The sequence below is a fragment of the Cloeon dipterum genome, chromosome 4 (genome assembly GCF_949628265.1).
Source record: "Cloeon dipterum chromosome 4, ieCloDipt1.1, whole genome shotgun sequence".
Classification (NCBI taxonomy): Eukaryota; Metazoa; Arthropoda; class Insecta; order Ephemeroptera; family Baetidae; genus Cloeon; species Cloeon dipterum.
Genome location: NC_088789.1, coordinates 8,499,270 through 8,523,217, shown reverse-complemented (window position 1 = coordinate 8,523,217; position 23,948 = coordinate 8,499,270). Strand labels below are relative to the sequence as shown.

Below are 23,948 nucleotides of genomic sequence, written 5' to 3'. Positions count from 1 at the left end.
AATATTAGTAATTTGTGACGCATTAGTAGTAATTTTAATATCACTTGATGCTTTGTGTGTAAATGTGATGATACTGTATTTTGTATTGGAATGGGGAATAAACAATAATCAATTTAAAGTATAATATTAATTTTATTCACCATACCATATATCAGACGTGAATGATCTTGCATTCCCAAAGAGTCAAACATTTTCAAGCTGTGTAGGGCAGACTAATAAAAATTTGTTATCAAAATCGAGCGATTTGGACGTAGTCTGAAGTCTGAACGCCATAATATATCACATAAAATTGGTTTATAAAATCAAACAGAGACAGGCGAGACAGCGAGTTGGGAGGGCGCTTGCCAAATCTCCCACCAAGTCTGACGTAACACGCATAGCGGAGGCCACCGCCCCAAACGAAAGTCTTAAGTCAGTTCATTGGCTTGTATTTTTCTCTCATCATATGGTACGTAGTGAACAGGAAAAGAGGTAAGACTTCTTATATGATGTTTAAAATTTAAACAAAGGAGACAATGTTTTAGATATACTTGAAGTTTAGTATATTATAAGAGCTTCAAAATAAATGGAACGAGTTAAAACGTTAAACTAAGTTCATAATATCCGGGTGCACAAATTTTTCGTCTTGTAAAGGGACCAATTACCCCTAATAATTATTGTCATCTTTAAGATTAAAAAAAACTTTAGTTCGATTGTTGTGTGAAGAAGAACTAACTGTTTTTAGTCATAATACACGCTCTATGATTAATTGATTGTAATTGTTTTAAAAATATTATTTCCGCTTTCATTTTCAGCAGAAATCGAAAGTCTTAGACAGTTTGACGAAAGCGCTCTTCTGCATTGCATTAATTCAATCTATTTTAAAACATAATTATATCAAAGTTATTATACTTCGCACTCAATGAAATTCAACTTTTGGCAGATTGTTGTGTGACACGAATTAACAACGCGAAGATGTCAACACCAGATCTGAGGACAGTGAGAGAAAAAGTTGAAACAGCTCTTAGAAATGATAGCATCTCAAACTTCAAAGAGCTGATAAAAAAGTTCAACGATAGGGATCCTTTTGAAGCGATGGTGCAAATTTGCACCTCTAAATGCTGCAGAGTAAGTACACAACACAGCTTAACGCATGGTGATAAACAATGATTTAATTTATTGTTTTGGCAGGATGATACGCGATGTAATTTCGCCACATTACTTTTGAACAATTTTAATGTGTTCAATAGTTCAGAGCATTATCCTTTACACGAAGCTGCTCAGTTGGGACTGCATCATCTAGTTTTTGTCCTTCTCAACCATCCAAAGAATTTTGCTGCAGCGAACTATGAAAATGGACAAGGGCAATCACCGGTGCACTGCTCCATTGCAGGAATTGAAAAAGGCTGCGTGGATAAGGATCGCGAAAAAAAGGCTTTGCTTTGCATCAGGCTGCTCTACAAGAAAAGTTGTGATCTAGACAAGCCAGACAAGGATGGATTCACCGCAGTCCACTTAGCATGCCAAAAAAAGCTCTGGCAAATCGTCTCCTTTTGCCTAGACAAAAATGTAAACATCGACAAGGCTGTAAAAGGGGAAAGCGCGAGGGACTTGATACGGAAACACAACCAAAATTGGGTTCCTAAACTTGTCTTTACTGATAGTGACGGCAGACAAACTGCCACCACCACCCCATACACAGATATTGAAAGAGAATTTAAAAATTTGGCAACAACAATTGGTGACACGCAAGAATTGAAACGCGCTTTGAATGGAATCGGAGTGAATCTTTTGGAAGAACATGGAAAAAGGTAACTATGAGTTAAATATTAATTTCCTATAGTTATATGATCTCTATTCCTTCAGACTTTTGTGTCACTGCGTGGAGGAAGGGTTGCTCTCTGGATTGCAAGTGTTGGTGGACGATTTCCACATGGACGTGACCAAAGACAAAGACTATGAAACAGGTATGACTATACTGCATAGAGCCGTCACTTGCGAAGATCCCAACTATGATGTCGTAAAGTTCATTCTCGGAAGAGCCAAGGAAAACGATACAAAATTTAGCGATTGGATTGAAGCAGTTGACGTTGGAAGCTCAGGCGGAAAGGGGTGCACTGCTCTGCAATACGCAGCTTGGCAGCAACGGGATGATCTGTCAAAGTTGCTGCTAGAGTATGGTTCCACCATCTTTAGTAAAAACAAATTCACTGACAAATTCACCTTCGAATACCTAAGAGTCGATTTGCTCCACAATTATCTTGATAAGCAGTTGCGTCTCTCAAATGAATTGAATCTGGCTGATAAGGACTACAACCTTACATTTGATTTTAATTTTCTGAGGACGAGGAATCGTCCGTCTTTGGTAGATCAGAGATCACAGCAGATACAAAACGATAACTCTGCACAAGAAGAACATTTAGAAATGAATGGTTTGAAGCTGTTAGCAGATTCGCGGACCCACGCCAGTCTCCTCGTGCACCCTGTTATAAGGGCGTTTTTACATTTGAAATGGTACCGTCTTTTCTGGGCGTTTTGGCTTAACTTTGCATTTTACGCTACATTTGTAATATCCGTTTGTGTCTTTGCGTGCAACTCGTACAATATCAAAGCAGGCGATCAAAATTGGTGGGAATACACTGAAGGCTCTTTCTTTCTAAAAGTCACCACAATTTTGCTTTTTGTACGAGAGGTTTTCCAAATGATACTATACCGTTTACATTATTGGAAAATATGGGAAAACTGGATGGAACTGATCATCATTGTCATGGCCGTATTAACGCTTTTACGTGAGCGTGAAACCTTAGCGGCCATTCTCGTTCTCCTCGCCTTTGCAGAGCTGACTCTGATGATAGGTCGTCAGCACCCTAGCTTAGCAATCTACATTGAAATGTTCCTGATTGTCTGTAGGACCTTCTTTAAATGCCTTTTGGTGTACGTATGCCTTGTTATAGCATTTGGTATAGCATTTTATATCATCTTCCCATTTTGCAAAACCGGTGAAGAGTGTAAAAATTCTTTTAATACGATTAAACATTCAATTTTTAAGGCGATCGTGATGATGTCAAATGAGTATGATGCAGGAGATATAGACTTTGACTATCTTCCTGTGGTCAGCCATATAATTTTCATCGCGTTCATGTTCGTCGTGTCATTTGTAATGGTCAATCTTTTGAACGGCTTGGCCGTCAGCGATATACAGGAGATCAGGAACCAAGCAAAACTTATCTCGTCCAAATACCAAGCCCGAATTTTTTATGATTTAGAGCACTTTCTTACGAAGTTCAACAAAATAAATAGGCAAAAAATAGCTGTGTTTGGTCACTTCACTCTGATCGATGGGATTCTTAAAAGAAATGTCATCGTGTCAGATGGGCAAAATTTGCCTTCCCAAGGTAGCAGCAGTCAAGATGTGGAAGCTGCTCGCGCTATACCCCCATCATTATTTGCGAGGATGAGCCAAAGATTATGCACGATCTTTAGGTGCTGCAGTCAGTACGTGGAGGCTTCACAGACAGATGGGGAACAGCTTACAGGGAGGCGGACAAATCGTTACGAATGGGAAATGAAAAGGGCGGATAACCAAGTGGTAGTGTTTTTAAACGACAACTATCACGTCATCCCCGATGTTTGCAGCTATGATTGTGTGAGGAGAGTGGCGAGATATAGAAGCGTCTTTAACTCAATTGTGGAGGAAGCTATGAATGTCGTAAGCTACGAGTCGAAGGGTCAAATCGGGCCAAAGTACCCCAATTTTTTGCGGAATCGATCAGAATTGAATGAGACAGGAAGTCCCCATAAGAGCTTGAGTGAAGCTTGAGAAATACGTTCAAAATTTTAAAACCGTGAAAACCATCGACCAACTTTTATTGTTAACTGCGTATTTTTGTCATGATCTGGTCATGCTATGATGCTGTTCAACAGAGATATTATTATTGTCATTCTGATTAAAATAAATATATGTACAAATTATTTAACATTTTACACCCTTGAAATTTGTAATCATTATATTTTATGAGTTATGCTTTTCGCTCACTTACCCTTCTCGCTCTGATGGGAAGAATCAATTAATTTGTTACATTATAACCCTATCCTACCTAGAAAAGTATGAGTTGGGCGAAAAGTGTGGGTATTTTTTCTTTTAAAGTACTAGTATGTATGTATATTTACTATTTTGTTTATATTAAACTATTGTATCTACATATGTATATGTTGGGATAATAGTAGCAGTAATAACTGTAATACATACTGTATATATATTTATGTGTATCCAGCATCCAACTATACGTTGATAAATGCAAATAATGAAGATTAAAATATGTAATATATTAATTAATTAATAAAATAATTGATTTGTGGTAATAATTCACTATTGGCCTTTTGAAGACTTTTGGGTTTGGGTCCTTCTAACCAGACTAGCTCCTGGTCTTCTTCTCAAAGATCTTTCACGTTCAGCGCATCTTTCATGGCATACATAAATTGATGATCTTTGCAGCAACGTATACAGATTCGCGAGACAAGATGAGCCTAACCGAACAAAATTGTTTTCTATCAACACATAAAAACTCTCGCTTACCTTTGTATATATATTTCAGTCAGGTTATATATCCGTATCCGTGACATCCGTGTTGGTCCATAGCTTGCTCGCCGCTTTCCTCAACCTGTGTCCACCTGATGTCCATGGGCCAGCCCCTGCGCCTCGAATCTCGAAATTTGGGGGTGCACGCAGGGCGCCGCGCCGATTGACTGTATATACGTATGTATTCAAACTTTTCCATCGCACACATCTCACTATTTAGCACTACTTTAGTATTATGTGTATGTATTATTTATTATTTGTACCTGCACTATACAATACACATTCAGCACTTTTCCACTTCACTTTGAGAGTCTGCGCCAAAAAACGAAAGTAGTAACGCCCCTTTTTAGTGCAATGAGTTCACCGCATGTTGTTTGTTTACATTTTCATTGAGTAAAAAATAACAGTGCATGGCATGCTTGATAGAGGCCTTCGACCAGAGAGACTCCACACAGAACTAATTTCCATAGTGTAAGAAGCTGTATTTTTTTAGTAGTTCTTCTTTATTCTCATTATTCTCACGCTCAATTGATTACTGCCTTTTCAATCGCATAATATACATAATTATTAATATCAGAGATGTATGCAGATACGCTTAATGCTTCCTGAATGCTGCATAATCTGATCTCAGCCATAAAAAAGTAAATTATCATACATAGATACCATAATTATGCATATAATATATTACTATAGCTCCGAATAGGGGCTGGACATTATAAAAACGGGAAACAGGCCAACGTAAAGCAAACATCATCATCAGATCTGTTCTTCTCCTTATATAAGTTCTTAATCTTAATAACAGAGGTGGGTTTCTAACTCCAATTGGGATGGCGCAAGACAAAAATAATGAACCTATTCCACTTTAATGGTAATTTACACAGCAAAGCTAACTTATGTTTATTAATGTTGACAAATTAACAACCAGTAGCAGTTATCAGTTTTACCCTCTCTTTTCAGAAAAACTATATTAACTCATCATCATGGTGAGGTTTAAGAACCGATACCTAGTCTTGGAAGTGGTTCCCGTGGAGTCAAAAAGCAAACTTAAGCCGCGGATGAGAGCTCAAGCGCTGTATTCCGCACTGATGGAGAAAGTGGAGCTTCTGCATGGAGATTTTGGCGTGGCCGCCATCCGGAATGGTTTCCTTGCTAAATATTGCAGTGAAAGGACACAGGCAAGTTCCTCGTCCACCATGGCCATCATAGTTTGCCACAACTAATCACGACATTGTGGTTTGTTTACAGATAGCTTATGTGAGGGTGCGCCACGGTCCTCACAAACTAGTGACAAGTGCAGTGCCCTTGGTAACGCAACTGGAAGGTGCGCATGTGTCCCTGAAGACTATTTACACTGGTGGCTCCGTAATGCAGTGCAACAAGTTTCTCAGGGACTTCCACATTAAGCAGCTGGAAGGCACTCTTCCTCTGGTTAAAGATGAAGAGCAGCGCAAGAAAGTGCAGGAAGCTTTTCTAAGCTTTCGACAACTTGGGGAAGAACGGTCGAATATTAATCAGTGACTTGTCTTTTTAATTAAGCAAAAAATAAACATGTGCAAGTTTAAATCATCTTAAGGAAAATACAGGTATATGATGATTCTATAGCTTGATTTATTTTATTATTTATTCATCATATATGATTTCAGCAGCGCTAACATTCATTTTTGAAAAATTAATAGCTAATATTATATAGATGTGAAAATAGTGATTGTTGTTATTCTTCATTCAATGGCTTGACTTTGAGCCAAAATCCTCCTTCTGGCTGCACAAGAGTGGAGGCTGTGGTGTAAACCATTGGGTTTGTAACATTCGTTCTCTCACAAACCTCCAGCTGGTTCTCGTTCAGAATCTTGGACAGCCCGATTTTCAGCTCCAATAGAGCGAATCTTTTTCCTAAATTGATATTTAGTAGAAGCGCTGATTTAAGTAAGGTTTGCTTTCATACCAATGCAGTTCCTAGGTCCTTCACCAAAGGGAAGATACGTGAATGGCTTGATGTTTTTCTTGTTTTCTTCGGTGAAACGCTCAGGGTCAAATTTGAATGGTTCTGGGAAGTAATCAGGGTCTGTGTGGAGTCCGTATATGGGAATAGCAATAGACGTGTCCTTCTCGATAGTCAGGTCAAACTCGGGAAAGCTGACATTGGAGCCGCAAATCCGGTCTGACATAGGCGCAACTGGATGCAGCCGAAGCACCTCTGAATCAATTTTATTGTTAAAATTAGAGAAAAAAATTTGAAAGAAAAAACTTACCCGAGATGACCATTTCCATGTACTTGAGTTCTTTGGCGGCTTCATAGTCTATCTTGTTGTTGTGTTTGGCCATCACTTCTCTAATTTCTTCTCGCACCTTTACTTGCACGTCAGGGTGCAGAGCTAGGCAGTGAGTGGTGAAGGAAAAGGCGGTGGCCATTGTGTCAAAACCTCCAAGGAAAAATGTGAATGCTTGAGAGGCTATGTCCATGTTAGGGATGTCTGAAATAAATTAAAAAGTTGATCAATTTTTCAAAACACCCGAACTTCCAGTAAAATCAATTAACTTTCATCTGAGAAGGCGATTGGCTTTTTATGCCTGCATAATTTCATTACCTTTTTTCTGATCTGATCTTGCATCAAGCAACAGCTGAATCATGTCGGCTCTGGACTTACTGTTCTCTTCCCTGAACCTGATTGTGTCGAAGATCTTCTTGGAGAAAAAGTCTGTCAAACTTTGTGGGACGAACGGAATACCAAGAAATTTCATCAACCTGAGAGAAAAACGAAAAGTGAAATCACCCCATATCAAAGTGTTGTATCCTCACGGGGGCGAAAGCAAGTATCCAATTATAATAGGTGCCCTCTTGCCACTGAAGTCCATGATTTTGATACCATTTTTGTAGAACTCTGATTCTGGGTCAGAAATCGAGTTAGAAGGCGCGCCAAATGCAGTGGTTGCAATGAGGTCCGCGGCCAGGCGACGGAAAGAGTTGTAAATATCCAATGGCTCATCGACCAGTTCCGCACGCTTCGCGAGAAAGTTATTGAACTTGTCACATGTGGATTCGATCAGGCTCAACATCCCACGTAGTTTGGAGCCGGTGAACGCAGGGCTCAGGTGGTGGCGCATATCACGCCACTCTTCGCCCTGCAGACCAAGCAGAGAACGGCCCAGCAATCGGTCTGTCCTAAAATTAGTGGCCACAAAGGGATAACTAAAACTTGATTTATATATTTAAAAACTCTTTTTTGCTTACTCAAATAAAAAAAATTGCTCGAAAAAGAAAATTTTGAGAGTTCAACAAGTAAATTTATAACGAGACAGATTTTACCTTTTGACTAAAAATAAAAACATTTAAGGTAAGTAATATTCTTACTTCTGATCTACGAAAGGCCTCCTATTCATGAAATTTTCAAACTGCTTAATGGTGATTTCACTTATCAACTCCGGATTGTTGACAACTAGTCCACGTCTTTGAAATTGATACATGCCTCCAAAATTGACACCTTCTTGCTTAATATCCTGGTATAAATCCTATTGAAATTTATTAAAATAAGTTTTTATTTTGGCTCATCTTCATTTGAAAACTATACGTATATTAGCTGGGAGAATGATTTCTTCCTGAGCACAAGAGGGCCAAAATGGCCCAAGATCGGTGTTTTATTTTTCAGGGTATAGACTTTCTTTTTCTCCCAATATTTCTGACTTCCACTGAGGTCAAGCAAAAGGTAGAGCAGCCCAAGAACGATAGCCACAAAGGCAGCAGATATAATTGTCAAAATCAAGGACATCCTGCAAAAAAGAGATAATCTTGAAATTAAAAACAAGATCACAACAACATATATATCTTTGTGTGAATTTTTCTTATGATTTGCTTTTACAAAAAAAAACATCACATTACAAAAAATCTTTTATTTAATTACAGCATTTTGGCCGTGAATTTGTTGTCTGGTGAGAATAAACAAGCAATAAACATTTGTTTAAGATTACATGTAATGTCTTTTAATTTTAGCGGATTGTTAAGGGACTGTTAAGGTCCGTCAATTTGTCAAAAAGGACCCAGCTTACTTGAAAATCTGTGGAGCGTTGTTTATCAGTCGCGGCGAAGTTTTCACAAGATGATGTTTAGTTTGTATTATCTAGCACTGCGGTGACTCACGCATCAAGCAAAACCCACGCTTTTTAACACTTCAACCTTCCCAATTCCTTTTAAGCTTTGCACTGGGCTAAAAATATACTGTACTGGAGCTGGAAAGCTACAAAAATATATACATATATTAGGAGTATTTTTTGTTATATGTTGTCTGACTTTTATACACCCACGCCCTACTGGGTTTGAAGCAAAATCTAGCAAAAAGTGCAGCTAATTTTTGCGCGATGCGCCCACAGGATGAGGCCTCGCACATAATATTTATTTTCTTTGTCCCCCTTCCACTGCATTGTGGCCTTCAGATAATTTCAAGAGCAGACAGATTTTTGCTGCTGCTGCCAGCGCACTTTGCTAGAGAAGCATATAAGGGATAGAAGTATCAAGCATTCAATTTAGATTTCTTCTGGCATACAAAAACATCAAAGGGGTTTGAGACAGTGAAGGCAAGAAATATTTTATATATTTTTTATAGTTAAAAATATTGACTGCAGCATAATTAATTGTAAAGTTTGCACTTAAAATGTAAGGCAAAATTTAGGATTTTAATATTATGCCACTGCGTAATTCCTGTGCATGACTTGTCTTTAAAAAAATCCTTTTGGGGAAAACAAGTTGATGGATAATTATACTTTTCCCTACACACCTATAATTTTATCAGATAAGATATTACCATTCAAGTGGCTCAGACTATACTCTTTTGTGGTTGCGCAGCTTGATATAAGTGGCTTTTGTATAAATTTGATCGCTACAAACATAAAAATATATTTAAACTTTTTAGGTCCTGCCGGCTCAGCATCCAATTATATTTGTATGATGATTATGTTCATTCTTTGGGCAATTGCGGGCTTGGTGGTTCTTTATATAGCCTATGCCAGCTGGTGTCACTCGTACTGGAAGCGCAAGGGCGTTTACACTTTGCATTCTACTTTCCTGTTGGGCAGCCTCGGGCCAGCCATCCTCAGAAAGAAGACGCTGAGCGACACATTGCTTGTAAGAGCCAAACTTCTACACGAGTCATGCAGCGAAAACAAAATTAAAAATTACTGTTAACAAAAGGATCTTTACAAAGAGGCTGTATCTAAAAACCTCAAGTATGCTGGATTCTACATGGGAATGACACCTGAATACTTAATCGTTGATAAAGAACTGGTACGCGAAGTGACAGTCAAGCAGTTTGACCACTTTACAGACCGACAACCGTTCGCCCGGAGGAAGTAAAGACTTTATCCCTTACCTACACACATTCTGAACAACAGTTTCAGCGTGGACGACCTACTGGCGCGGTCACTGTTGAGCCTCAAGGGTGACGACTGGCGCAAAATGAGACACAACCTTAGTCCCGCCTTCACTGGCAGCAAGTTACGTGGAATGACTGAGCTGATGGTGCAAATTGGCGTTCAGTTCACTAAATTCGTGTCCAGTAGATCAAATCCTGACGAGCCTCTAGACATGAAAGTTACCTTCAGACGGTAAAAATCATAGCAAAGCTGAAAACTGCCGCATTTTAGCTGGTTCCAAAATAGGTTTGCGGCGGACGTGATTGCAACCACTGCGTTTGGCACGCCATCAAATTCGCTGCAGGACTCAAATTCAGAGTTCTTTGTTAAAGGCACTAGCCTGATGGACTTCACTGGCAAACGGAGGAGGCTGGTCATCTTAGGATATACCCTGGCGCCCAAGCTTATGCAGTTGCTTAAAATTCCCTTCATTCCGGCGGAACTGAAAGACTTCTTCACCAACATTATCTCGCAGACCATTAAATACAGAGAGGAAAACAATAAGTCAAGACCCGATATGATCCAACTGCTGATTGACGAACGCAAGGCGCAAATCCAGAAGTGCAAGGACGCCAACAAGCCTGTAGACTCAGACACAAGTAGTGTGACAACTACCTAATTTAATTAATAGTTATAATAATTGTATGCGTTTAAATAATATTAATATTTGTTAATATTATTTAAAAGCACTAGTTGAAATGAAGTACTGAAAAATGCATAAGGATAGTGAAGCACAGAGCACAGAATTCAATACCTGAAACTCTGATGCAATCAATAAAGATCCATAATATTGTTACAGTTATGTCTGATTTGGACATCTTGGCGCAAGCCTTCACCTTCTTTCTGGCTGGATTTGAAACGGTTTCCGCATTAGCATCAATAATCTGCATTGTAATAGCTGGGCAAGAGAATGTGCAGAAAAAACTAAGGTTGGAAGTAGATGTAGCGTTCGCCAATTCAGAGGGGGGAAAGCTGACGTATGACGCCATCCAGGGCCTGAAGTACCTTGACATGGTTATTGCAGGTAAAAAATCTAGGGTCTACGAGGAGACGATCGCCATTTAAAGATCAAAACTATTGTTGCAGAGGTGCAACGTCTGATCCCTGTGGCGGCTTTTGGTGACCGAGTGTGCACCAAGGACCTACATTTGCCCGAATTTGGCATCACTTTCAAGGAGGGGGATATTGTAGGAATTCCCTTCTACTCGTTCCAAGTGGACAAACGCTATTATGAGGACCCTGAGGAGTTTATCCCTGAGCGTTTCAGTGAGGAACGTAAGGCCAAAGTGCCACCTTTTACCTACATGCCCTTCGGCTCAGGACCTAGGAGCTGCATAGGTCGGTATACTTCAAGAAGTTACTTGTTGTAAAAATGTATCAACACTTGACTTTAAAGAGGCTTTAAATTTCTAGGGCTGATACATAATTGGTTGAGCTCCCAAGTTTGTTTCCATCTAAAACTGTTTCCCTTGTAATGAAATAAAAAGCTCCTCAATATATTGATAACTAATTTAGAGACCACAAAAGCTTGTCAAGAAATTTAATATCTGTTTTGCTCATGCAGGTAACCGGTTTGGTTTGCTAGAGGTGAAAATCGCTTTGGCATATACCCTTGCCTTTTTCGAATTGGAGCTGAACACACCTGACCAGTACCCAATTAGGTTGGACCGCAAGAAATTGGACAATGCACCAATTGGAGGCTTCCTTCTTAAACTGAGATCACGGGAGGATCCAGTTGTGGACCCAGAAAGCTTATAAATAAAATAGGTCTTAAGAATCAAAATTATTCAGTAAATTGCAATTTTATTTTTAATTAGTTTAATTCCATCAGCAGAAAGATTTTTATAAAATTAATGAGATAAATTACTGCTCCTGTTTTAATTTTAGTTGATGTGCCAAAAATTGATTACATGGCCTTCAGTAGCGAAAAAATAACCAAGAAGTTATTTCCATAAATACTTCGACAGTTAATGTGCAAAAAACGATAAGTAGCTTCGTGGAATACGCGCCTGTGAAGAACTAGCAAGGTCGGTTGTCTGGCCCGCGCCTCCTTGGCGCAGCCTTGATGATGTTGTCCACGCGCAGGATCATCTCAGCAGCCTCAGAGGCGGACAACAGCACCTGCCGCTTCACCACAAAAGACTCAGTGATGCCAAGGTCTTTCATGCAGCCTACCACGCCTTGTTCCATATCTAAATATAAATTTGGTATTAAAGTGAGTTAAAACAAGCCTTAATAGTCTTACCGAGTCCCGAGGTGTTTTCACCCTTGCTGTGCGCAGCCCTGAGCTCGCTGACCAGCTGTGCAGAGTCATATCCTGCGTTGTCAGCGATTGCAGTGGGCAGCTGCCTGAGTGCCCTGGAAAATGCCTCCATTGCCACGGCTTCCTTGCCTGGAGTGCGTGCTGCCTCATCGTTGATCACGTTGGCCATGAGCATTTCGCTGCAACCTGTGTAACAAAAAGTGATAGTATTTTAGACTAAATAAACAAGATTGTTTTATATACCAACTTGGCAAATATTTCAACCCACAAAGCAACACAGAAAATTACTGGGGGATTTTAGCCATCCATCGTATTACTATTTAAGTAGTTGTTGTGGCATACCAATTTTGAGCTTATCAACTGTTTTATGAACCCATTTGAGAATTTAACAGTATTTCTATCAATAAAATTTGTAGTCTACAGTGAACTTATGTAAAACCCCGTTCATGATTCAACAATTCAGAGCTGGAAAAAAATTAAGAAATAGATACTCAAAACAATTGCAATCAAATTGCTTTCGAGAAAAAAACAAGGGAAACTGTTAGTTATTTGGAAGAAAATGCGCTTAATAGCTGTTTGGACTGTCTCGCGTAACCAAAACATATTTTGCAATAAATCACTATCTATCACATTTATAAATGTAAATATGTTTAATGGCAAAGTACTTACCACCGCCATAAACAGTTCTGGTCTCCCTGACCGTAGCGGCAAGGACGCAGAGGGCATCATGCAGAGATCGCTCGGCTTCATCAAGAATCTGCTGAGTGGCACCCCTGATGACGACAGTGCACGCCTCACCAAGAGGTACGCCTCCGAAGCGCAGCAGGGTGTCTTCTCCAATCATTACTTCTTCCACAAGATCGCAATGTCCCAATTTGACCATCTCAGGATGATCAAAGGTGGAAACGATTTCACCACCTGTGACCAAAGCCAATCGCTCGATGCCAGCAAAATCAGCATGTTCGATGGCCATCACACCTGCGTCGGCAAACAGCTGCTCAGGGTAGTTGTAGATCAGTTGTCTGCAGAGTTCAAAGTTAGTTATGGATATCAGGACAGGAGCTGTGCTTGCTACCTGTTAATAAACACATTGATGTTGTGGTTCACGATTTTGTTGACTTTGTCTTTCATCTTTTCTTTTTCAGCCAACTCCAGCTCGGCGATTTTGGAAACGGCATCTACACGGACACGAGATCCAAATACCTGAAACATAATATAATTAATACTTATTGATCCAACTTAGAAAACTAAATTATATCAAATAAGATATTACGCTTCATTTCTTACTGAACATAGGAGCTAAAGTTAAATGGTATTCCAAATATTTTTAACTTGGTTTTTGTTTAACATCGTCATCGATAAGTTTTCACTTGATTAAAATTCTTCCTTTTCAAGCATTTCTTTAAATAACATAGATTTGATTACAAATTAAAATAACACAGATCTGTTTAAGCTGTTTATGTTCCTGAATCATATCTACCAGACTGTTGATGTTGATACCTTAATTTTATCGGTGTCCATTGGCGTGTTAGCAATAAGAATGCGGGCCTTCTCAATGCGCTTGGGCTGGTGCAGACCAGGCTTCTTGTCCAGCAGGAAGCCGTCGTCAAGGAATGAGTCTTCCATGCAGCCACCCAGCTTCTTGATCACCTGAATAGCACTCAGGTCACCTGAGCCCTTCAGTCGCACAACGGCTTCAACGGCCAGATTCGCAAAATACTCCTTATTCTGGGACAAGATCTTTGAGCTCAGGGTGGTCCTGGCGATGTTCAACAGATCTTCGTGGAACTTTTCTGGATCTCCACTAATATTTTAAGGTTAATTTGATTGAAGCTTTTAGACATGTCAAGGATGATCACCTGTTGTCCACGGACGCTTTCTCCAATGAGGCTAGCGCAATCTGAGTGGCTCTCCGCCACCCAGCGATTATGATCTGAGGATGGATTTTCTGCTCAATCAGTTTCTCAGCTTCTCTCAAAAGCTCAGCAGCTGCAGTTTTCAAGCACGTTTATAATCTAGCATTTTTAGAAAAGCAGGAAGTTAACTGCTTACCAAGAACAGTGACAGAAGTGGTACCGTCACCAACCTCGTCATCCTGCACTCTGGACATGTCGACGAGAATTTTAGCTGCAGGGTTGTCCACCCCGATCGCCTTGAGGATTGTAGCGCCATCATTGGTGATTTCCACCTGTCCGGCACTGCGCCCGTGGGCCACTAGAATTTTGTCCATGCCTTTGGGACCCAGGGTGCTTTTCACCAGGTCGCCGACAGCAATCGCACCCACAAAACTTGACAGACGTGCTGTCTCGGCACGCTCCTCCTCGGCTTCATTCCTCAAAATTCTTACAGGGTTTAGGGAAACCTGAAATTGAAAATTAAATCTTACACAATGGCATCCAATTTACTGGTTGAAAATGTACTAATGAAACGTGAAAAATAAAATAAAGAGATGACCTTCAATTATTACACAATGTCATGCATGTGGCAACAGAAGCAAAATTTAACTAATTTTAAAATCAACAAAAAAATAAGTAATGTTTTTGAGCCTCCTTGTATAAATACAAATAAGTATATATGTATGTATTTATGTTTTATAATAATATGTCATATGATGTATTAAAAATATTCCTTCGAAATATATTTTTGACAAGTCTATTGTTTTATTTTAGTCTTTGAAAAAAAGTTAAATTCCTATTTTATGTTCATAATGCAGCTAATGCAAATGGATAATAGGGCGTTACTTTTTTTTCGAAATGCCACCATACTCCTAGCCGGTCAAGCATGTCATAATATCAATTAACAAACTTATGAATTCCTAGAATAAATGACAAACATGATAGCTCCTGCAAACTTTAAATCAAAATACACATGCAGGAGCCTTAAAATAACCAACTTTAGTTGAATTAAAAGCAAAAATGGTCTAATAATCGGCGAACAATCCAGAACCGTGACATGTGCATCAGTCTCGCCCACACACCGCTTGGCGATGGGCACAATATACGGGATTTCCACTAAATTCGACTAAAACTACCATGATTAACAAAACCAACATATTATTTTCACTTCTTACCATAATGTCTGATTGATGTTATGCGAAATGTGCTTAAAAATCACAAAATATCGCTGAAATAAACACCACGCTTCTGTTCACGGAAATAATTGTAAATGATCGAGTACTGACAATAGGTGGCAGCAGCGTAACATGGGCAAAGCAAGAGGAGTAAAAAATATTGATTTAAATCACCCATACTTCCATCTTTCATTTAGGTATATATGAAAAGTTCGATTTCAATTTTCAAGAGATTTTGTCATTAAAATGTTACCCGAAAAGTTTTATTGAATTTATCAAGTAAAAAGATTATCTTTTTTGTTGTGATAGTTATTTCTTTTCCGTACATACCATTCGAAACTCCCATACACTCCCATACCCCTGAAATCTGGCGGCAACACACCTCCATTCTCTCCTTGATTCTCCTTCCACGTCCAAGTTTCAAGAAGTAAACATTAAACAACAAGAGTATCATCTAGTACCTAAGCTGACCTAAGCCGAAAAAGTCGTCGTCAGCCGCACAGGCTCCTCGTCTTCTTTTAAAATGGAAAGAATGGATGCGTCAGACGATCGAGTTCCTTGTAAATACGGTCCATTATGTTACCAGAAAAACGAGGCCCATCACAAAAAATTCAAACATGAGAAAAAGGCTAGTACATATCTACATAAACATACATCATGGTAAATTTACACTTTCCGCTACTATGTACTTATGCAGTTTTCGCCACCCAAATTTTATATGTAATAAGGATTCTCATAAGAACTGGCAAGATGTGTAATACAGCGGAAAATGTAACTTTTCCATACAAACACTACAAGATGAGGAGTAGTGACTACAATAGCTTAATAATATTTATCCCCTATTTCCTATAACCCTGCCTTGACAGAGTCAGAAAATAGCATAGTATTACATGAAAATGAATTTCAATTCGGACTTTCAGAAGTCACCAGAGATAAGAACGTCCCCAGGAAGAAACGAAGCGGTTGATGTTGAAAGCAGCAGCTGTCCGGAACTTGAAACAGACGCTGCAACATGCTCTCCTCCAACAAAGAAGCAGAAAGTTGAGGAATCTGAGAAGAAGGATTCGGAGTTGGAATTTGTTGGCAAGGAGGACGCAAAGAGAATCATCAAGAACATGTTTCTTGTCGAAATGCCAGACGAGTTTTATGCCTTTTGGGATGTGTGCCTGACTATAAATCCCAAGAAGCCTTTGGGTACCTTTTTTAAAATTGTCAAAATGTATGATTATAATAAATGATGGTATTTCAGAGGCTTTCAAAGACTGCAAATTTTCTCTAGTTGGACCATTTGAAGTGTTGGCTGGGGTCCTGAAAGAAAATGAGCACCAGGTACCTTACACCCTGACACACTGGCGGTATTTCTATGACCCTCCAGAAGTACAGACTCTGCTTCGTGGTGACGACCAGAAGCAGTTGCATTGGGGCTACTACCGAGATGACCCTAATGAAATGCCTTCATATGTTGTCTCAAATGCTGCAGCTGAAGATTGCATCTTAAAGGACGCAGGGCTCAGTCTTTTTGCCACAGTTGAGTAAGTATATAGTGTGATATTTATTAAAACAAAATTATTTCCTCAAAATTATTAAAGTTGTAAGACGCCAATTGAAATGTTCTCTTTGGTGCTCTAAAGTAAAATAGTGTGACTTTCCTTTCAGCTTTTTGGTTGCTTCCTCTTTGAAATCTGCTGATCCATTTTCAAAAGTGAAGATTATGAGGTTGCAGACGGCACTGCAAAAGAAGGCTAAGGAAGAGAAAATTAACATGCATGACAAGTCTGAGTTCTTTGCCAGAAAACGTAAAATTGTGTGTCCAGCATTTCACAAGGGAGGCTTAGTAGTCAAGTGTGATAAAAAAACAAAAGTGGGCTACCGCAAAATGGAGACTGAAAGTATTAAGATTGAGATAGAAAAAATAAAATGTCGAACCCTCAAAAATTTTCTTTGCAGCCAATTTGAAAAAGCTCTTGGACAAGGTGTGTGGAGCTGAAACGGAGGAGCGAAGGAACAAGGAGATGGAGGCCCTGGACTCTTTGATAACATACGCCAACATTGCCAATGATGAGTGTGACTTTGGTGGGCCACTTGAGCTAGGCATCAACATGTTCTGCCATGGAAATGAGTTGTTTCATCCCCAAATCATGGGTGTGCTTGTGGCCACCTACCAACTGCTTGGCAGACCCCAGTACGCCGAAATTTTAAAAGTAAAATTAAATAATTGCCATTACAAATTTTAATTAACAATAATCAATATATCTACAGGCGCACATCAAAAGTGGCAGAAAGAAAGGGAGTGCTCTCAGTATTGTTTGAAAATTTGTATTGTCATCACATGGAGGTGAAAATTTTTGAGTCGGTCTTCATGCTTGTTTTTCACATTGTTTTTTGCCATGGTTTAAATAAATGATAACATTTCATATTTATATTGAATATCTCGCTGATATAACATCACTCTTAGTAAATTAACTTGGCAAGTGCTAGGCAATATATAAAATTTTCAAAAAAAAAATTGTCTGTATCAACCATTATTCAAGTAAAACAAATTAGTAATATTCTGTGCGCCAACAAGTTATGTGCATTGTGTGGTACCCCTGAGCGCTGAGATCTTTTCTGCTTTGGTGCCGCGCCCCCCTTGTCAGAGAAGAGAGTTCTTTCCTACCTACTCACAGTCAGAACAACAAGTTCGCCCCAGATGCATTTCTAGGATGATGAGCCCGCGTCAACAATTTAAGCACAAGGAGATGTAAAAAACAGATTAATTTTGATCCACATATTTGGACGAAGACTTATTTCAGGTGAAAATTCCTCATTTGTTTCGTTGTATCAAAGGGAGGTTTACACCATGTTATTTTTTCTTATGTGTGTGCTGAATAGGCTATTTTTGGCAGCGTCCGTTTTGGCTCAAGGATATGCTAAGAGAGGATGTTGATTTTGTTGAGGGAGTCAAATTTATAGACTGTCTCTCCTGCATTGAACACTATGTTGTCCACCTCAGGGAGGGTTGATATTTTAAACAACTTAATAACAAAAATTTACTTTTAGTAGGATAAAATTACAAGTTATATTATAGTTACTGTCTATGGCACTTAAACTATTGTTTTGTTTTCGCGAATGTGCACGTAAGATGCTTGTTCTATTTTCAGGATAGGCATGGAGTCACCCTCCAGTTACGTGCAGGCCATATACACTTTCAAGGGGACAAATAATGATGAGGTGATTTTAACCAAATTATTTTTCTCTTGGTTGATATTATTTTCTGCGTTAAGTTGTGTTTCAAGAAAGGCCAAATTATATCAATCACTCAGCGAGAAGACGGAGGCTGGTGGGAAGGCACGCTTGATGGTAAAACTGGTTGGTTTCCCAGCAACTATGTCACAGAATACAAACCCTCGCCAACCACAGGTAAAATGAAAGGAAACAATTTGAAATGGAATAGCAATTTAACATATCAATACATAGTTTTATCTAGCAGCCCATTGTCAGGGCAAAACTCTCCAAATTCTGTACCTCTGCCCATCGACCTAGCTGCCCAGCAGAAACTATACAAAGGCGTAGTCCTCAAGGATCTACTGGACTCTGAGAGGGTTCACGTTAATGAGCTTCGAACGCTTTTTGTCACCTACTTAAGACCAATGAAGTCTGCAGACATGTGAGTTTTCGTTTAAAGTAATAAAGTGATATATTGAAATCTCGTCTTGCTGTTGCAGCTTAAATTCTGATGAGTACGTAAAGCTGATTGGCAATATTGAAGATGTTTTGGCCAAGTACTCAAGGTTGCTTGCCAGCATGGAAGAAGGAGGAGAAACTGGTGATGGAGTTAGGGTTGGAAAGTTGTTCCTTACGACAGCACCTGGACTATCTGAGTGCTTGCAGACTTATTGTGCAAACCATCCTTTCGCTGTAGCTCTTTTGGAAACAAAGAGGCAAGTGTAATTTGTCTATAGTCGTTTTTAATTAGTAAAAAACCAATTCAACTGAAACCCCAATATAAATTTATTTTTAAGGGTAACCTTAACTTAATATTTAATTTTCCAAATTTTCACAGGGAAATTCTGAATAATTTCATGGAGGCAAGAGGAGCCCAGTCACCAGGACTGCTAGTACTGACTGCTGGCCTTAGCAAGCCCTTTCGCAGGCTCGACAAATACCAAGGCCTGCTGCAGGAGGTTCTCCGGCACCTATCTGAGACTGACCCTGACCGAGGGGACACGCAAAGAGCGGTGCACGTATACAAGGAGATGGCTGTGAGTGTGTTTTTATAGTTTGTGAGGACTAGGGGTAGCAAAGTCCGTTTGGTAGGCGAGCTGCAGTGCTATCAGACGGCAGAAGCAGCTGCAGCTGGAGGTGCTCTCTGGAACAGTGAGAAACTGGGAGGGGGAGGACGTGTCAGCTCTCGGTGACATCATCCACATGGGATCTGTGGCTGTCGGACACACGCACAGCGACAGATACCTTGTGCTGTTCCCCAGGACTCTGCTTGTCCTTGCGGTTTCTTCACGCATGAGTGGATTTATATACCAGGTAATATTAATGTTTATAAGCTTGGACAATTTGATAATATATTAAAAATTTTAAACACTTTTATATTAATTTAAAATTGGAAAAATGTCAATATTTTACTCAGCATAAATGCAAGCTTTTTGCACAGCCCTTCAATTATTTATTGAACTTCATATCTGACTGACAAGGAGACAAAAATAGAAAGGCTTGCGAAAGGTGCAAATTTTGATATGTGGTTATTTCTATTATGGTTTTAAGTTGACCGTCATAAAATCTGGAGAGGGCTTAAGCATAAACAAATTATCCCATTCACTTAGTATTACTATATTTATTTTAGGGTAAGCTCCAGCTGTCAGCAATTCAAATAAAGAAGTTAGAAGACACAGAAGTTTTCAAAAATGCCTTTGAGATCACAAGTAATCAAGCGTAAATATCAAGTATGTTTTAATATTACGAGCCATTCATTCTTCAGGTCCAATGATCGAACCTATTGTGGCGGTGTGCCAGTCTAAAGAGGAGCAGCAGCGATGGGTGGATATGATCCAACGGCAGTCATCTCTGCTGCCACAGCATTCCTCAGTACCTTCGCAGATCGTCAAGGAGAAGACCAAGTATGCATAAATAAATATAAAATTGCTGTTGAAATATTTTGTTCCTTTTTTCAGCTCGCTGCAGCACCAAGTGGCCAGTTCTCCCCACCACCGCGTCACCTCCCCAGTCAGCCTGTCTAATATTAGTGTGAGTGTTGTAGGCTACAGTCCGTATCAGTACCTGAGTCAGTTTTTTGCCCATTTGGTCGCTTGCGGCTCTATTTCGCGCTCCCTGTTGAAATTGATCCTGTACCCTGAGTACTCCCAGCCACGAAACCCCTACTATGCCCCCGCCAGGTTGCGAGTGCAGCGAACGGAATCTACAGTCGGCCATAGACAAGCAGTTTTCCAATCCCGTTTCGAGACCAAAGTTCTAATGTCCGTTGCTGAATTGGAAGAGCGCTCTGGAACCTGCGGGAAACACCGAAGTGACACACCGGCTCATTTCAGCCAGCTGCAACGCCCCGCGTCCAACACCCGCAGGCTGCAGTGGGTCGTCCATGGCCACAAACACATGTCCCAGATGGACGTCAGTCTGGAGGCGTCTTTCGAGCAGGATGAGCAAAAGGATGTGTTGTTCTTCGCCGGAAACGGCGTGATGTCAGCTCAGGACAGCCAGGATAGTCAAGCGGAAATGTGGATGCGCTTCTGCTCGAGGTGCGGCCAGGGTGAAGTGCCCATGAGCAGAAGAACCAAACTGTGTGAAAGGTGCCTCTCCGAAGGATCACCTGCAAAGTGCCACAGTCTTCAGCAGTTTACTTCTGAGGCGTTCGGCAGCGTGCCCAGCATGGCAGCCAGCTGTTATAGTCTGCCCGCGTTCAGGGAGACCAGCGTGCTGTCCACTGGCTGTCCGGACCTTACCACTTCCTTCGATGAGAGCCAGCAAGCCATTGATGATCTAGTGCCCACGCTAGCCCTTGATGGCAGACAGATGCGCAGGGCCAGGTGGCTGAGGACGCTGAGACCGTCCACGGAAAGATCTCTGTCGGCACAACAGGACAACGATGGACAATCGTGCGGCGCTTTCAAAGTTCTGACCAACTGTGAGGACTTTGGCTTCTTCAATAGCCGACAAAACACAGTTGTACGCGCCAGGAAGCTGGAGCGGGGCCATGCCCTTTGCAGTACGGATGATCCGCCTATGTTTGTGTCAAGCTTGGTTTCCAAGGTCGAGGACGCCAAGAAGGACAGCAACTTGCTTGACAGTCGGCTCAGCCAGCACTCCTCGTCAGACTCTGGCTTGGCTGTGTCGCCAACCTCGTTCACTGAAATGCTCAACTTTGACGCGCATCCTCCTCGGATCGTTCACGAGCAAGGCGTATACAGGTCCGCACTCTACGCCCACTGGTGGCTCAAGACCAAGCTCAGGGTGGCTGACCCTCTCGAAGGCAAGGAAGCGTGCGTGTTGCTAAATTCACTAACAAAGCATGCGCCGCCTCTTATGTCTTGCCTCCACAATTTTGCTCCCGTTTTTGCTTCTAGTCTATTTGTGGCTGGGAGTATATTTTGGCCCGATGGAATAGAAACTCCTTTGCAAAGGAAACGAGAACAATATTTCGTCATTTTTGAGAAAGCAATTTGCCAGTAGATATTTTCCAATGGCTACCAACGTTACTCGTTCGAGCTTGATAAAATTTACGTCCTAGTTTATCTGAGTGTCATTTCTTTATAATTTTCATAGGCACCAGTTATGGCTCCAGCTGCTCGAGCGGTGTCAGTGGGATCGACACCTCAAGGGAAAACGCAACCGTCGCCCCCACCGCACAGGACAGATCCTGCAGGACTAAAAGGTTGGAGCCTATCCTGCCTAAGACCAAAACCCCCGCTCAGGGCGGGACTCGTCCTAGGCTCGCAGTCAATCGACCAGCAGAGAAACTCCCGAAAGAGGGGTAATTCATTCCCTCCTCCTGAGATTAACTAAATTCTAAATTTAATTTGTATTCTTAGAAGAGCGAAGTTATGAGGAGGACGCACAGATTCTCAGCGTGATTGAGGCCTACTGCTTGAGTTCCAAAACAAGACACACCCTCAACTCAAGTGAGCCCTCTTTTCTAATGTTAATATTTTGAGCTAATAACCACTAAGAATACTAAAACTGAACACCAATCCAAAGAGGTGCATTCTAAATTGCACTCAACATGTGATTTGCTCGTTTTAACTAAACCTTCAACGAGGTTATTTTATTTCCAGTTGTCGCCAACCCATAGACCCTAACTTTGTGTGTGACGTTGCGTTGCTTTCATGTGAATCAGTGTTTGCGTTTGCACTGCAAGCTGCTCGTTGATGTCAATTTTTTTGCTTTCCGCCGTTTCCCCGAGCAGGCACCATGTATCTGTCTGAGGAGCCGGCCGCTGTCCACTTTTACTCTGAGCAGGAGGAAGATGAGGATGCACCCTGCCTAAGACCCTACCCTACTGCGCGCAGGCACACCATGCAACCCTGGTGCTGCGGGAGCTTTGGCAAGGGCTTGCGCAAGTCCTACTTTGATTGAAATTCAATGGGTTTTATTGTAAAAGAAAATTAGAATTCTTAGTGGTTATTGGTTCGTTTGGTGTTATGGAAAAGCCATAATGCTTGCAAACTCACAAAATTGTTATCGCATCCTCGCCCTGTGCAGGCCTCATTGATTCACCTCAGGTGCTGATCGCCGAAGAAGAGAAAATCATTGTCGAGGAGCATTCTGGCGGATACACCAACGTCCAAGAAAAGTAAGATTTTTTCTAACCCCTCAGTATTTTGTATGTGAAATGTAAATTGATAATATAACTTTGAAGATTGTAGCTGAATCACAATAATGGTTCACTTTCCTTGTGGCACCTAAAAATTTGTTTCAATTTGTTTTCTATAGATGATTTTAAACTCATTTAATACATAAAAAGAATAAAAACAGTACTCAATTCTTATTTGATGCATTTATCATTTAGTTTCTAAAATTTAATTCAATTTATGCCTTCATGATTTTGCTCTCCAGAAGTCTTGTGGACACGGTATACGCTCTTAGAGATCAAGTGAAGGGACTGTCAGCGCAAATGGCAGGCGTGATTAGACGCCTAGACACTGAAGAATGTCACAGAATTGCGCTCCAGCAAGCCCTTAACGCGCTTGTTGCCGCCAATAGCTCCAAGACTGCTGTCGAAAATTCCTCGGCGCTTCCAGATAGCAAAAAAGAAACGGGTTCAATTGCAGCTCACGCCAATTAAAAATACAAATAAAATACTGTACACAAAACTGCATTATCTTCCGCACAAAGGCCTTATTATACTAATAAATTTTTACAAGTTTCAAATTCTGGTTTTAATCATTCAGATATAATTAAACCATAATAAATCATCCTGCGTAAAAAGTTAAAGTTTTTTATATAAAATTTTTATTACATATATTAAATTTTACTATAAAATACAAAAATTGCTGTAGTTTAATCATTATTAAATTAACTGCAGTCATAATTATTATCTGCTTTGAATTTTAAAACAGAAAAAATATTCTGAAATTTTAATGAAAAAAGTCTAGGCGTACACTACAGCCATCTGCGTAAAAGTTAGCAAAACATCAAAGTCCAGCATCTGCGCT

At 40.3% G+C, this 23,948-nt stretch overlaps 7 protein-coding genes across 13 annotated transcripts; 5 read left to right on the top strand and 2 right to left on the bottom strand.

The window, feature by feature from the left end:
- The first annotated feature begins 433 nt into the window (after nt 1-433).
- Nucleotides 434-4,735, top strand: LOC135944519 (transient receptor potential cation channel protein painless-like). The gene is made up of 4 exons (XM_065491524.1): nt 434-471; nt 923-1,107; nt 1,171-1,790; nt 1,846-4,735. The coding sequence occupies exons 2-4, from the start codon at nt 955-957 to the stop codon at nt 3,797-3,799; spliced, it is 2,727 nt and encodes a 908-aa protein (XP_065347596.1). The 5' UTR covers nt 434-471; nt 923-954; the 3' UTR covers nt 3,800-4,735.
- LOC135944536 (ribonuclease P/MRP protein subunit POP5-like) lies at nt 4,594-6,165 on the top strand. 3 transcript variants are annotated; one of them, XM_065491560.1, is made up of 3 exons: nt 4,594-4,735; nt 5,516-5,733; nt 5,804-6,165. In XM_065491560.1, the coding sequence occupies exons 2-3, from the start codon at nt 5,539-5,541 to the stop codon at nt 6,074-6,076; spliced, it is 468 nt and encodes a 155-aa protein (XP_065347632.1). In that variant the 5' UTR covers nt 4,594-4,735; nt 5,516-5,538; the 3' UTR covers nt 6,077-6,165. The 3 variants fall into 3 exon arrangements, with proteins under 3 accessions (XP_065347632.1, XP_065347630.1, XP_065347631.1); XM_065491558.1 differs by lacking the exon at nt 4,594-4,735 and adding an exon at nt 4,944-5,029; XM_065491559.1 differs by lacking the exon at nt 4,594-4,735 and adding an exon at nt 5,141-5,426.
- A 14-nt stretch (nt 6,166-6,179) lies between these two features.
- Nucleotides 6,180-8,790, bottom strand: LOC135944528 (cytochrome P450 9e2-like). Its single transcript, XM_065491545.1, has 8 exons — nt 8,600-8,790; nt 8,125-8,323; nt 7,908-8,065; nt 7,356-7,718; nt 7,144-7,301; nt 6,808-7,029; nt 6,501-6,752; nt 6,180-6,448 (listed from the first exon to the last, which is right to left on the bottom strand). The coding sequence occupies exons 2-8, from the start codon at nt 8,320-8,322 to the stop codon at nt 6,270-6,272; spliced, it is 1,530 nt and encodes a 509-aa protein (XP_065347617.1). The 5' UTR covers nt 8,323; nt 8,600-8,790; the 3' UTR covers nt 6,180-6,269.
- Nucleotides 8,791-8,965: 175 nt separating this feature from the next.
- LOC135944526 (cytochrome P450 9e2-like) lies at nt 8,966-11,753 on the top strand. Of its 2 annotated transcripts, XM_065491543.1 has the most exons (8): nt 8,966-9,124; nt 9,460-9,671; nt 9,738-9,895; nt 9,944-10,150; nt 10,205-10,557; nt 10,758-10,982; nt 11,045-11,296; nt 11,523-11,753. In XM_065491543.1, the coding sequence occupies exons 2-8, from the start codon at nt 9,492-9,494 to the stop codon at nt 11,714-11,716; spliced, it is 1,569 nt and encodes a 522-aa protein (XP_065347615.1). In that variant the 5' UTR covers nt 8,966-9,124; nt 9,460-9,491; the 3' UTR covers nt 11,717-11,753. The 2 variants fall into 2 exon arrangements, with proteins under 2 accessions (XP_065347615.1, XP_065347614.1); XM_065491542.1 differs by having other exon boundaries at nt 8,966-9,671.
- LOC135944527 (T-complex protein 1 subunit beta-like) lies at nt 11,742-15,436 on the bottom strand. Its single transcript, XM_065491544.1, has 8 exons — nt 15,292-15,436; nt 14,274-14,583; nt 14,081-14,210; nt 13,722-14,025; nt 13,297-13,424; nt 12,891-13,243; nt 12,204-12,407; nt 11,742-12,150 (listed from the first exon to the last, which is right to left on the bottom strand). Exons 1-8 carry the CDS (start codon nt 15,292-15,294, stop codon nt 11,978-11,980), a joined length of 1,605 nt encoding a protein of 534 aa, XP_065347616.1. The 5' UTR covers nt 15,295-15,436; the 3' UTR covers nt 11,742-11,977.
- A 293-nt stretch (nt 15,437-15,729) lies between these two features.
- On the top strand, nt 15,730-17,711 carry LOC135944533 (histone PARylation factor 1). The gene is made up of 6 exons (XM_065491553.1): nt 15,730-15,919; nt 16,212-16,485; nt 16,541-16,823; nt 16,948-17,180; nt 17,239-17,492; nt 17,551-17,711. Exons 1-6 carry the CDS (start codon nt 15,815-15,817, stop codon nt 17,599-17,601), a joined length of 1,200 nt encoding a protein of 399 aa, XP_065347625.1. The 5' UTR covers nt 15,730-15,814; the 3' UTR covers nt 17,602-17,711.
- A 168-nt stretch (nt 17,712-17,879) lies between these two features.
- Nucleotides 17,880-23,664, top strand: RtGEF (Rho-type guanine nucleotide exchange factor). Of its 4 annotated transcripts, XM_065491539.1 has the most exons (14): nt 17,906-18,083; nt 18,432-18,501; nt 18,555-18,690; nt 18,748-18,937; nt 18,996-19,211; nt 19,334-19,532; nt 19,588-19,809; nt 20,126-20,204; nt 20,261-20,399; nt 20,454-20,526; nt 22,060-22,267; nt 22,326-22,415; nt 22,996-23,086; nt 23,350-23,664. In XM_065491539.1, the coding sequence occupies exons 2-14, from the start codon at nt 18,439-18,441 to the stop codon at nt 23,576-23,578; spliced, it is 1,935 nt and encodes a 644-aa protein (XP_065347611.1). In that variant the 5' UTR covers nt 17,906-18,083; nt 18,432-18,438; the 3' UTR covers nt 23,579-23,664. The 4 variants fall into 4 exon arrangements, 3 of the variants coding, with proteins under 3 accessions (XP_065347610.1, XP_065347609.1, XP_065347611.1); XR_010575343.1 differs by having other exon boundaries at nt 17,880-18,083; nt 18,555-18,937; nt 22,700-23,086; nt 23,350-23,408; XM_065491538.1 differs by having other exon boundaries at nt 17,883-18,083; nt 18,413-18,501; nt 18,555-18,937.
- The last annotated feature ends 284 nt before the right edge of the window (nt 23,665-23,948 follow it).